The following is a 13,679-nucleotide window of genomic DNA, read 5'->3' as shown; positions in this document are numbered from 1 at the left end:
TGCGCACCTTGCCATGGAATCCACCATGAGCCCTCATGATCCAGCCATTTATTCTCCACTCAGCCTAATCTAACGTCCCTAATCTGATGGCCATAACATGTACCCCTAACCTAACCACATTGAATCATAATCCCTAATAACTAAAATTATTTTAATTAATATATTTATTTGTAATTAAATCTTTTTAATATAATTAGTTATATATATAATAATTATTTTTTTTATAAATAAAATTAATATCTGATATTAATATTAAAAATCATAATTTGTTGTTCGTTCCGATTAAATCGATTAATCGCTATGGTCAATAATAAGTTTAATTAAAATGTTATTTAAGTAAAATATAATTAATTTCTATTTGGTTAAATGGTTTCGACTATTTTATTACTCGCGATGATTAACTTTTTTTCTATTTTTCCCATTTCAATGCGTTGTTCTTTTTAATCGAATCAATCGATTATGAGGGGTAACAATACAAATTAATTCATAAAAATTATTAAAAAATACTATTATTCCTTATTAGTAATAATTAAATCAATTGATTAAAATTGGTAACGATCTAACTATTAATCTGTTAACTATGGTAATCGAATCGATCGATTATTGCGGTTAATAGTACAAATTAAAATCAGAGTTGTACGCCCTAAGCCTAAAAAACACTTCCCGACAAACCTTTCAATTTCCTAACTATCATAGGCTATTTCAAAAGCCTTGAGGCAAATTTTCAACCATCTCAGATCAAATTCAACTCTAAGGCGTACAACCCTTCCCCGAACTACGTAGACTCTGATCCTCCCTAAGGAGATACGTAGGCACTTGGCAACAAGGCGAGTCCCCTCCCCCATAAATCTCATTTTTTTCTGATTTAAATTATAAACCTTTAATTATGGTAATTATTTGCTTTAACCCTGTTTGTCATCTTTCTTTATCTTTTTGCCACAAACCTTGACTCTACAATACAAACCTTAGGAAAGGGTTTAGGGTGCCTAACACCTTCCCTCGACCTGAATATAGTATCTTACCCTAATCTCTTAACTGCGCGAGGTTTCCTATTCGCCTTGGTAGAATAGGTGGCGACTCTAAACCTTAAATTTTTAGGCAGGTTGCTACAGCTGGCGACTCTGCTGGGGAAAACTAAAATTGGTGAATACTATGCTCCTATAGGTTTTAGGTTTTGGCAGGGTTTAGGTTTGGCAAAGTGTTAGGGTTTGGCTAATTTGCCATTTTTAGGGTTTGCGTTTGTTTTTTTTATTGTTTGTTTTTCATTTTTTATTTTTTTAATTGTTTCTAAAAATATTCTATTTGCTTTGATATTTGTATTTAATTGCATAATTGCTATATTATATGCTCTGCTGGGTAATTATTATGTTGTATTAAAACCTAAGTGTGGGAGTTATCCTTGAGATCAGGGGGGACTTGAATCGCCTACGAGTCTCATTGATAACTCCACTCGGAGTGGGTTGAATATTCGGAAATGTCCAAAACGAGGCTTGACTTTGTTGAGGGCAGGACTGGATAGTCAGCTGATCTCTCCGAGAACCTACCCCAAAAATTCGAACCTCATTGGATAAAATAAGTTGTTTTAAAATCCGAAGAGACAAAAAGTCTCGGAGGCTACGAACGACCCCGTGAGACCCGTGTCTAGGACATACCAATGGAAAGGGTAGGCTCCCTATAAGCCGCTACGTCGAACCTATGAACCTAGGGCTTTTGTGTTTATGTGATTAAATATGAAATATTATTTGTGATTATTATATTTGTTTTTTTTTTGTTTTTTGTTTTTTGTTTTTTGTGTTTATTTGTGTACATGCATCATTTATCATATGCATTTTATCATGCCTTATCCACATAAAAATAGTAAATAAAAAAATATATATAAATATAAAATTGTATTTTATTTGGTGAATTTATAGGAAGGATGAGTACAAAGAAGCCCATTATCCACTTTGCTGTTTCCACCCCAGATATCAAGAAACTGAAAATAATAAAGGAAAAACTACCATCAAGTGCTTTGGATAGGTTTATGGCCCGTTATGGAGATATTTTGGATTTGTTAAAGGTAAAAGTCCAAGAAGAAACTATCACTGCATTGGTCCAATTCTATGATCCTCCGCTTAGGTGCTTTACTTTTCAAGACTTTTAGTTGGCTCCGACTTTGGAAGAAATGGATGCTATGTTAGGGTTTTCAAGGATAAAAAGGGAATTCTATACTGGTGTGGGTAAAGAAGTGGATTTCTCAGATTTGGCAAAAGCTTTGGGATTGTCCGCTACAGAATTGAAATCTAATTATAAAACTGATGGAGATGTGCATGGGATCAAAAGATCTTACTTAGAAAATCAAGCTTTAATGTATACTCAAAGGAAACAATGGGACATTTGTGGACATTTATTAGCTCTTTTGATTTTTGGTGTTGTCTTATTGCCGAAAAATATTGATTATATTGATCCTGCCGCCATTCATGCTTTCACCTCTTTTAGGATTTTTGATAAGGATCCAACCCCCGCCATCCTTGCTGATATTTATTATGCCATCCATGCTCGGTGTGTGAAGAAGAAAGGGATGCTATTTTGTTGTGTGCATTTTCTATACTCTTGGTTGACTTCCCATCTCTACAAAGCTAGTTGTTTTATTAAAGAATTGACTAGAAATGATTGGTCCCAAAAATTAAGGGCTCTCAAGGCGGATTCCATCCTTTGGTATGCAAAGAAGTTAAATTCCGATAAGATTATTTATAAATGTGGAGATTTCAACAATGTGCCTTTAATGGGAACATTAGGATGCATTAATTATAATCCTATTCTAGCATTGCGCCAACTAGGCCATTCCATGGATGGTGAGCCTCCCAAATCACAATTGGAGGAATTGCTTTTGCATGACAATGGAAAAGGGGAACCGAGGACTTTAAAGAAAATAATTCAAGCTTGGAGACATGTGCAAGCAAAGAGTTTTGGGCCAAAGAACATCATTGCTAGAGAACCTTATACTAGGTGGGTTCAAGAAAGAGTTGGAAAGATTTTGCTTCCTTTTGTTGTGGATCCCGCATACAAGCCTGATTCTCCTAATCCTGTTCCTCTATCCATCGAAGAGGTAGAAGGGATTAGGGCTGCCCTAGAGGCGTCCCGAAAGGAAGAGGAAAAATTACAACTTGACATACATCAACTTACCAACGAAAGGAGCCTACTACGCTTTGACCTTAAAGAAAAAATCCAAGAGCTTCAAGCAATGAAGGAAGATAATGATAGGCAAAGAAGTAAAAGGAAACGTGCAACCGAAGGAGTTCTAAGTGCTAATTACAATTTAGAAGCATATAATGAGAATTTGGAACAAGCAAATCTAGAAATTGCAAGGTGGAGAAGACGTTATGAAAAGGCTTCTCATGACAAAGCGGAATCCGAGAAAAATCTAGAAACCGTGGTCTTTGAATTAACTGATAGAACTAAAGATCAAGAGGTGGAAATAAGGGATCTAAAGTTTGATCTTCAAGAAGCTCTCCATTCTGGACAAGAAGAGCGCGCAAGAAGAATAGCTACGGAGGGAGCACTTTTACAACGCACCGGTGAGTACGATAGGGCACTTCAAGCTATGGCGTCACTTAGGCAAGTGTTCATAAGGCAAAGAGAGATATACGAGGCAGTCATGGATGAAAGAGATCATTGGAAAAGGCTTTACACAATTGTTTCTACGGCAAATGAACACGTGAGTATGGTTCCTAAGATGCTTGAGGACTACGAAAAATGCCGCGATAATTATGATAAGCTAGTCTTCTTGTGTAATGATTTAATACAAGACATTCCAAAGAGTTTGGCAAAGTCGGAATCATCTCCTATCATCCTTCCTAAAGAAGTCAAAGAGTTTATGGAGCTTTGTAGGGATATGGTGGACAAGTTCCGAGAAGACGTCCAAAAAAGTTCCTAGTTTTATTTTGTTTCTTTGTTGCTAAGACATGAACATAGCATAAGCATAACATTCATATCATGCATACCATAATTTATTTTCAAAGCATTAAAAGAGAAAAAAAACTATCTTTATCTCCAGTCACACCATTGGAGAAGGCAACCAAGCAATCATACCACCATACCAAACCCGTGCTCATAAGAAAGCTATGGAACAACTAGAACAGAATCAAGCCGCCCTTCGCGAAGAAGTAACTCAGTTGAAAGGTACTGTAGATGAGATTAAGGGAGGAATGGCTCAGATGTTGAGTTTCATGAAGGACATCAGGGATGAACAGGAAAGGGCTAGGGAAGCTCGGAATCAGTATGAGGAAATACTGAACGATGGCAACCCGCTGTTAGGATTTGTTCAGGGCTTCGACGCTCGCAAATCAAATGCTCACTCCTCTAAGAGAGTTACCAGAATCCATGAAGAGGGAGAAGCTTCCCATGAAGGATTCATTCCCACCACTCAGAAAGAGGAGGCGCCTCGCACGGTTCGCATCCCTGCTAACAATCCACCTAAGGATGAAGATTACGTGGATTTACAATATGGGGAGGTGGATGAAACAAATCAGGAACCCCAACATAAGAAAACCCAATCTGATTCTAAAGAAAATGCTAGAAATAGTGGACAGATCAAAGCGTTAGAAGAAAGGCTGAATGCAGTAGAAGGATATGACGTCTTCGATGTGGATACCTATGAAATTAGCTTGGTTCCGGATTTGACGATTCCTCATAAGTTCAAGATACCCTACTTTGAAAAATACAAAGGACTTACATGCCCAAGGAGTCATTTACGCATGTACGTCAAGAAGATGGCTGCTTATGCCAATGTGTAGCAACCTGCCTAAAAATTTATAGCTTAAAGAGTCGCCACCTATTCTACCAAGGCGAATAGGAAACCTTTAATGGTTAAGAGATTTAGAGTAAGATACTATATTCGGGCTAAGGGAAGGTGTTAGGCACCCAAAACCCTTTCCTAAAGGTTAACATTGCAAAGATGAAGGTTTATGGCAAAAAATATAGAGAAAGGCAACAGATGGTTAATAGGGTTAAAGGCTTAATTATTGACATGATTAAGATTTGGAAGAGGGGGACTCGCCTTGGTTATCCAAGTGCCTACGTATCTCCTTATGGAGAATCAGAGTCAACGTAGTTCGGGCACAGGGTTGTACGCCTTTGAATTTGATATGGGGGTGTTTGAGGCTTTTTCAATGGCCTATCGCAGTTTTGAGTTAGGATGAAAATCTGTAGTTTGGTATTGAGGTTTTGAAAGGTTTGAAAAGTGTTTTAAGGTTTGGGCGTACATTCCTGATTTAATTTTGCACTATTAACCGCAACGATCAATAGATTCGATCGCCATAGTTAACAGATTTGAAATTGTATCGTTACCAATTTTAATCAATTAATCTGATTATTATTAATAACGAATTAGGATATTTTTTATAATTTTTAACAATTAGTTTGCATCGTTACCCATCGTAATCGATTGATTCGATTAAAAAGAATAACGAATTAAAGTTAGGAAAAGAAAAGGTTAATCATCACAACTAATAAAATAGTTACAACCATTTAACCAAATATAATTTAATTGCATTTTAATTAAATAGCATTTTAATTAAAATTATTGTTGACCGTAGCGATTAATCGATTTAATCGGCACGAACAACAAATAAAAACCTTTAATATAACTATTATATAATTATTTTATTCAAAAATAATTATTTAATAATTAATATATTAAAAAGATATTTCAATTAAAATAAATAAATAATTAAAATTATTTAGCTATTAGGGTTTTGATCCTGTGGGGTAGCTATTAGGGTGTATGATATGAGGGATCAAGGTTGGGGCGTCAGATCTAAGGTTAGTGATGATCCTATGGCTGGATTTGTAGGGCGCATGATACACCCTAAGGGAACAGGCATACAGGATCTTGTTAGAAAATCCAGAAAAATAAATAGGCGAAGGGGAGGCTCGAACCCATGACCTCCCCCTCACCAGCGCATCACACAACCAACACACCACGCATGCATATGCGTTAATCATACGCGTCCATAGCATAGTATATGAAACAAGAAACTAAAAAGAAATTAAGCGCGCGAAATCTGAACGGACCAATGGCTCGTTGCCACGCCACCTTCTTCCCCACCCAGACCTGTAAATCCCTGCAACTATAGCTACGAATTAGCTACGAATCTTCCGTAGCAAACCCAAAACACAAAAATAGCGAATAGGGCCTGCTCTTTAATAAACATGGCGTGACCTATCCAAACCCTTTGTATGCACTATGCGAATCAGACCGCACCCTTAAATCCCCCTAATTTTACTCCTATCAAAAACCCCTAATTCAAACCCTAAAGATCTTGCTCGGCCTTCAATGGCCAATCAACATACAATGCCCAGAAATCCAATTATTTATGCACACACGTTCACAACATCAAACACAATGATAATATGCCATTATAAGTCCATGAGAATGCAAGACACGAGCTAATCGATCCAATTTTCAGAAGTACATACCTTGGCAAATTGGAGAGTGCTCTGGGGGTGTTGATGTCGTGTGAGTATCCCAATTGATTCAGGAAGCTCCAAGGATCACGTAGCAATGCTTAAACCTCTTTGAAACTTCTCCAATCTTTTAAACCGAAATTCAATTTTCTTGGAGATTTTTGTGTTCTTGCAAGCTCTGTTCTCCCCTAATTCTTCAACCCCTCTTCGTGTGGCTCTCTTCCCCTACTTATAGAGGACTCATTTAGGTTAAAAATAATCTTTCCCAAGCCCTTTGAATCAAATCTTGAGATTTTGAGAAAATTGGTTTTTAATCTTTTATCAAAACCTTCTATTTTGGTCTAATTTTGTGTTAACTCTTTCCAATCAATCTTCCACGAAAATTACATAATAATCTCATATAAATGCTGATTGAAATTGGTTATTATGTAGCCTTCTCCTAAATATTTGATTTCCTTTGATTTATACAATTTTAAATCATTATTTAAATGAATAAAATCATATAAAAATCAAATAAAAATGTAAAATTCGTGGCAAATCTCTTTGGATAACCCAAATGGCTTGTGGACCAAGTTTGAGTCATAAAATGTAGGCCCATTTGCAAAATAATCCAATTTGAACCTTCCTACTTCGCATTTTGCCTCCAAAAATTGCTCAACTTTGATCAAGCATATCTCACTCAATTTTTAAGCTATGAGGGTGTTCTAAGACTTTTTGGAAACCTCAAGAGGTCCTTTATAATCCACTTTGGAACATATTTTTCATTTGGATCTTTTATCTTGATCACATCCTCTTTGCCAAAAAATTGCTTTTGAAGGATGCCTAAAAATGACCTGTAATCTTTTGCACCATACCTCTCAAATGAAGCATTTCTAGCCTTGGCTTGTGAGAGACAAAATTGTAGGGAATCCAATTTCCTTCAAAATAGGCTTTGAGTGGGGAATTTTTGGTGTTCCATGTGAAAGTTATGCCCAGTCAAAGTTGGGTTGACTTTCTCCTAAGAAACCCTAATTTGAACCTTTTTTGTATTTGTTCATCTCTGAGTTTCTATTAATGGAATCATGATCAATCTTTGATCAAATGATGGTTATACTCTTATTCACTTTATGTTGACCCAAAATTGAGAGTTTTTGACTGTGCTTTGATTATGATTGATTTTTAGGTCAAACCAGTTGACTGTGGGTTACCTGGACCATGGAGGGAGCAAAGCTTTGGATTTGAATCTTGACCTTTGAATCATTGTGAATGGAATATGGAAGGAAAATTTTGGGGTATGACACAATGACCAAAAGCTAATGATACATTTCTTCCAAGACAGTCTAAGTGGGGCATCTGTTGAATGGTACATGCAACTGGAAAAGACGCATATCCAAAGCTGGAACGACCTTGCTAACAGGTTCTTAAAACAATACAAGTACAATCTAGACATGGCACCCAATCGAATGCAGTTACAAAATTTGTCCCAAAAGAAGGAAGAATCATTCAAGGAATACGCCCAAAGATGGCGAGAAATGGCGTCCCGAGTCCAACCTCCGTTGCTAGAAAAGGAGCTGGTTGACATGTTTATGAGAACTCTACAAGGATTATACTATGATAAGATGATCGGAAGTGTATCCTCAGGATTCTCAGATCTAGTGGTCATCGGAGAAAGAATTGAGGATGGAATCAAAGATGGGAAGATACAAGGAGCATCATCTAACTCTTATCACTCAAGGAGGCCCACCTCAACCTTCGCTAAAAAGAAGGAAGGGGAGGCCAACGCAGTAGTGCATCAAGATCCTAGACCTCCTATGTCGTTCCCACCTCAACAAAACAGGTTCCAAGGTCCTCCAAGGAAATTCGATCCTTTGCCCACCTCCAGAAGCGAAATACTGAAATATCTGGTAAATGAGCAATTGGTAGAACTCAGACCTATGCCACCTCCGATTCTTGGAAAAGCTACGCCCAACTTCAGACCCAATGGAAGGTGTGAATTTCACGCCAATTCTCCTGGACACACATTAGAAAAATGCTGGGCTTTCAGGCACAAGGTTCAAGACCTAATCGAGTCTAGGGAAATTGCTTTCGACAACCCTAATGTGAAGACAAATCCCATGCCTCGTCACGATGGCACAGTCAATGCAATCGAGGTCGTCACTGAGCAAGAGTTAGTTCAACAACGGATTTCCCCTATAGATACCCTTAAGAGGTATCTACTCGCGGGGGGATTAGTCCTAGAACATAAAGAGGCTTTTAAGGACACCCTGCAGAGACTCGTGGACCAAGGAGTAATTCAGTTGAAAGAACATCCCGAGGAGGAGTATGTGGCCATGCAGGAGAGGAACGAGCCATTGATAATACCTAGTCCAGGGGCAAGGAAGACATTAATCATCCCCTGTGCCAAAGCACCATTGATGATACCCACGCAAGTACACACTAGGATCATCCCAGTCAGAGATCCATATCCGGTGGATAAAATGAAAGCGGTCCCTTGGGAATATGATTCTAGTACTAATATGGATGTGACAAATATCATTGGGCCTGGGGGCATGACTCGTAGTGGTCGCATATTCAATACTGCAAAACCAAAAGAGAACTTAGCACAAGCAGGCAATCAAGCTACTGTGGTCCCGACTGAAGAAGGCATACCCAAGGATAAAGAGATCACTAACAAAGATGCTGAAGAGTTCTTGGCATTAATCAAGAAAAGTGATTATAGAGTGGTGGACCAGTTACACCAAACTCCATCCAAAATATCACTCCTCTCGCTACTAGTGCACTCAAAGAAACATCGAGATTCCTTGCTGAAGATCCTGAATGTCGCGCACGTGACCAAAGACATCACTGTGAACCAATTCGATGGAATGGTGGCTAATCTTACTGCTGGGGCATGTTTAAGTTTTAGTGAGCATGAGATACCCTCACAAGGGAAAAAGCATAACAAAGCCCTGCATATCTCCATACAATGTGGGAAAGCTCATCTATCTAGAAATCTGATTGACACATGGTCATCATTAAACGTGATGCCTAAGGCCACTCTCGACAAAATAGCCTTGGAGGGTCTGGTAGTTAGACCAAGTCGTCTTGTGGTCAAAGCCTTCGATGGGTCACAAAGTCTGGTGTTTGGAGAGGTTGACCTCCCGGTGGTAGTGGGTCCCCATACATTCTGCATCAATTTCTAAGTAATGGAGATTGAACCTGCTTATACCTGCTTATTGGGACGTCCCTGGATTCATGTTGTTGGGGCAGTTACCTCTACTCTGCATCAGAAAGTAAAATTCGTGGATGGAAACTCTATAGTGACCGTCAATGGGGAGGAGGATATATTTGTTAGCAATCTGGACTCGTACCGATACATCGAGGCCGGAGAAGGGGTATTAGAGACTTCGTTCCAAGCACTAGAGATCGCAACTGCTGTCACGCTACCAATTGAGAAAATACGAAGGGCGGTAACATCCTGGAGAGATTTGCAAGACATGGAAATGGAAGGCTGGGGCAAGATCCCAGAAGTACAAGAGAAGAGAGATCGTCTGGGGTTAGGATGCCAACCAACAAAGAAGGCTGCAAAGGAAGAGCAACGTTTCCCTCCGATCGCGCAAACTTTTGTCACAGGCAGATATGAGCATGTATCCATGATATCTAGCATGGAGGGTACATCCAACTTCATCCGAATGATCAGACCAGGAGAGCAGCTCCAAAATTGGACAAGCCTGGAGATACCAGAGATAGTTACTATTTTAAAGTAATTTGTTTTTGTCGTGTGTTTTATTTCCCTTTCAATTAAAAAAAAAAACAATGTCGCTCATGCCTCGCCCGAAGCTTAGAGTTGGTTTGTAAGGGCCCCATTTACCTTCAAAATTTGAGTTTATTAATAAAAATATCGTTTGTATTTGGTATTGAAAACACCGTCTCGTCCTTGCATTTACTTTTCTAAAATGACAAATAACATTCTTGCATAAAACAAAAGCACAATCTTAATTGCATACTAAAAGCAAAACATAAACATGTGCATATCACCTTCTAACATCACCGATAATAATACTGCTGAAACTCAATATAAACTCGAGGCTCTCGCTAATCAGTCTGAGGAAGGGGATGAGGAAGACGACGGACTTCCGGAAGAATTGTCAAGGCTAATGGACAGAGAATCCAAAAGCATGCTCCCCCCTCAAGAAGCCATTGAAATCATAAACTTGGGCACCAATAAAGAACCCAAGGAAATCAAAATAGGGGCAACACTGAACGAGGACATAAAAGCAACGCTAGTCAAACTCCTCCATGACTATGTAGAAATATTCGCTTGGTCATACCGCGACATGCCTGGCTTGGATACAGACATCGTCGTACATAAGCTACCGCTCAAAGAGGGGTGTACACCTGTCAGACAAAAGCGCAGAAGAGTTCGACCTGACATGGATAATAAAATCCGAGAAGAGGTACTCAAGCAATTTGATGCAGGTTTCCTGGCCGTGGTTGAATATCCACCATGGATCGCCAATATAGTGCAAGTTCCTAAGAAGGATGGGAAGGTGCGCATGTGTGTTGATTACGGAGATCTAAACAAGGCAAACCCAAAGGACGACTTTCCATTACCACACATAGACATACTAGTGGACAATACCGCACAAGCTTCGGTATTTTCATTCATGGATGGATTCTCTGGGTATAATCAAATCAAAATGGCTCCCGAAGACATGGAGAAAACCACCTTCATGACATCTTGGGGTACCTTCTGTTACAAGGTGATGCCTTTTGGATTGCGAAACGCTGGTGCAACGTATCAACGAGCTATGGTCACGTTGTTCCATGATATGATCCACAAAGAAGTCGAAGTATATGTGGACGACATGATCGCTAAGTCCTGTACTGAGGAGGAACACATTACGCATTTGCAAAAGTTATTCGAACGCTTAAAGAAATTCAAGCTAAGGTTGAATCCGAACAAGTGTACATTTGGTGTGAGATCAGGAAAGCTGCTAGGATTCATAGTAAGCCAACGAGGCATAGAGGTAGATCCTGACAAAGTGAAGGCCACACAAGAAATGCCCGTTCCAAGAACAGAAAAAGAGGTCTGTGGTTTCTTAGGTCGTTTGAACTACATCTCAAGGTTCATCTCGCACCTAACTACTACATGTGAGCCCATATTCAAATTACTAAGAAAAGATCAACCAATCAAGTGGAACGACGATTGTCAAGTAGCTTTCGAAACCATAAAGCTTTATTTACAAGAACCACCGATACTTGTGCCTCCCGTGTCTGGAAGACCTTTGATCATGTACCTCACTGTCCTTGAAAGGTCTATGGGATGCGTACTAGGACAGCAAGACGAAACTGGCAGGAAAGAACACGCTATTTACTATCTTAGCAAGAAATTCACCGATTGCGAACCTCGATATTCACCGTTGGAAAAGACATGTTGCGCCCTAGCATGGGCCTCCAAACGTCTAAGGCAATATATGCTGAACCATTCCACATGGTTAATATCGAGGATGTATCCTCTGAAATACGTGTTCGAAAAACAGGCTCTCACAAGAAGAATCGCTAGATGGCAAATGCTACTATCAGAATACGACATTCAATACGTCACTCAAAAAGCAATAAAGGGAGTGTACTGGCAGAACATCTAGCTCATCAGCCCATCGAAGAATATCAGACTATGAAGTTCGACTTCCCTGATGAGGACATTATGCTAGTAAGAGACTATGAAATACCTGGACCCGATAAAGGACCCGAACCAGGATTGGTGTGGACCCTTACGTTCGATGGAGCCTCAAACGCACTAGGACATGGCATAGGGGCAGTCTTGACATCTCCTGACAATCGTCACATACCCTTCACTGCGAGATTATGTTTCAACTGTACCAACAATATTGCCGAATATGAAGCGTGCATATTGGGGTTAGAAGCTGCAACCAATCTACGGATTAAATTACTCGAGGTGTATGGGGATTCAGCGTCGGTGATCCACCAAGTCAATAAAGAACGGGATACGCGAGATGCAAAGTTAATCCCATACCGAGACCTCATACTAGAACTAATGGCTGAGTTTGAGACCATCACTTTTAATCACATCCCGAGGGAGGAAAATCAAATGGCCGACGCGTTGGCAACACTCTTCTCTATGTTTAAAGTAACCTGGCCAAATCACGAACCTCTGATAACGATCAGACACTTTGACGAGCCAGCCTATTGCCTTACAATTGAAGAACAACCCGATAACAAGCCCTGGTACCATGATATTAGGAAATACTTGGAGAAACAATAATACCCAGAGAACGCCTCCACAATTGATAAAAAGACACTAAGGAGGTTGGCATCTAAGTTCTTCCTAAATGGTAATGTCCTATACAAGCGAAACTACGATTCGGTGTTGCTAAGATGTGTGGATAAGAATGAGGCCTGAGAGATCATCAAAGAGGTCCATGAAGGAACCTTTGGAACTCATGCAAATGGACATTCAATGGCAAGAAAGATATTAAAAGCAGGGTATTACTGGTTGACAATGGAGGCTGACTGCTTCCAATATGCGAGGACATGTCATAAATGCCAAATATACGCCGACAAAGTACACGTACCGCCAAATCCATTGAATGTGCTAAGTTCACCATGGCCGTTTGCAATGTGGGGGATTGATATGATAGGAATGATCGAACCCAAAGCCTCTAATGGACACCGATTCATATTGGTTTCCATAGACTATTTCACCAAGTGGGTCGAGGCTGCTTCCTACACTAATGTAACCAGACAAGTGGTTACCCGGTTCATCAAACATAACCTCATATGCCGATATGGGATTCCAAGTAGAATCATCACTGATAATGGGTCGAACTTGAACAATAATATGATGAAGGAGCTGTGCGAAGAATTCAAAATTGAACACCATAATTCTTCACCATATAGGCCTAAGATGAATGGGGCTGTGGAAGCCGCAAACAAAAATATCAAAAAGATAATACAAAATATGGTGAGGACGTACAAGGATTGGCATGAAATGCTTCCCTTCGCCCTACACGCTTACAGAACTTTTGTGCGCACATCCACAGGGGCAATTCCTTTCTCTTTGGTATATGGTAGAGATTCCCTCTTTAAGAGTCCTAGCTGATACAAAGTTAGAAGAATCGGAATGGGTAAAAACCCATTTTGATCAGCTGAATCTCATTGAAGAAAAGCGACTTACGGCTTTGTGTCACGGACAACTCTACCAGAAAAGGATGAAAAAGGCATTCGATAAAAAGGTCCGTCCTCGAACTTAC

The 13,679-nt window shown here is 39.5% G+C and overlaps 1 protein-coding gene across 1 annotated transcript; it reads left to right on the top strand.

Annotated features, from left to right (window-relative positions):
* Nucleotides 1-8,237: 8,237 nt before the first annotated feature.
* Nucleotides 8,238-9,608, top strand: LOC131613697 (uncharacterized). Its single transcript, XM_058885345.1, has one exon. It carries the CDS (start codon nt 8,238-8,240, stop codon nt 9,606-9,608), a length of 1,371 nt encoding a protein of 456 aa, XP_058741328.1.
* The last annotated feature ends 4,071 nt before the right edge of the window (nt 9,609-13,679 follow it).

This window comes from Vicia villosa, linkage group LG6 (assembly GCF_029867415.1).
Source record: "Vicia villosa cultivar HV-30 ecotype Madison, WI linkage group LG6, Vvil1.0, whole genome shotgun sequence".
Classification (NCBI taxonomy): Eukaryota; Viridiplantae; Streptophyta; class Magnoliopsida; order Fabales; family Fabaceae; genus Vicia; species Vicia villosa.
This window is presented reverse-complemented; position numbering and strand designations above follow the sequence as displayed.

Coding starts and splice junctions, on each gene's coding strand:
- LOC131613697 (XM_058885345.1), top strand. CDS start 8,238: ATGTCGTTCCCACCTCAACAAAACAGGTTCCAAGGTCCTCCAAGGAAA.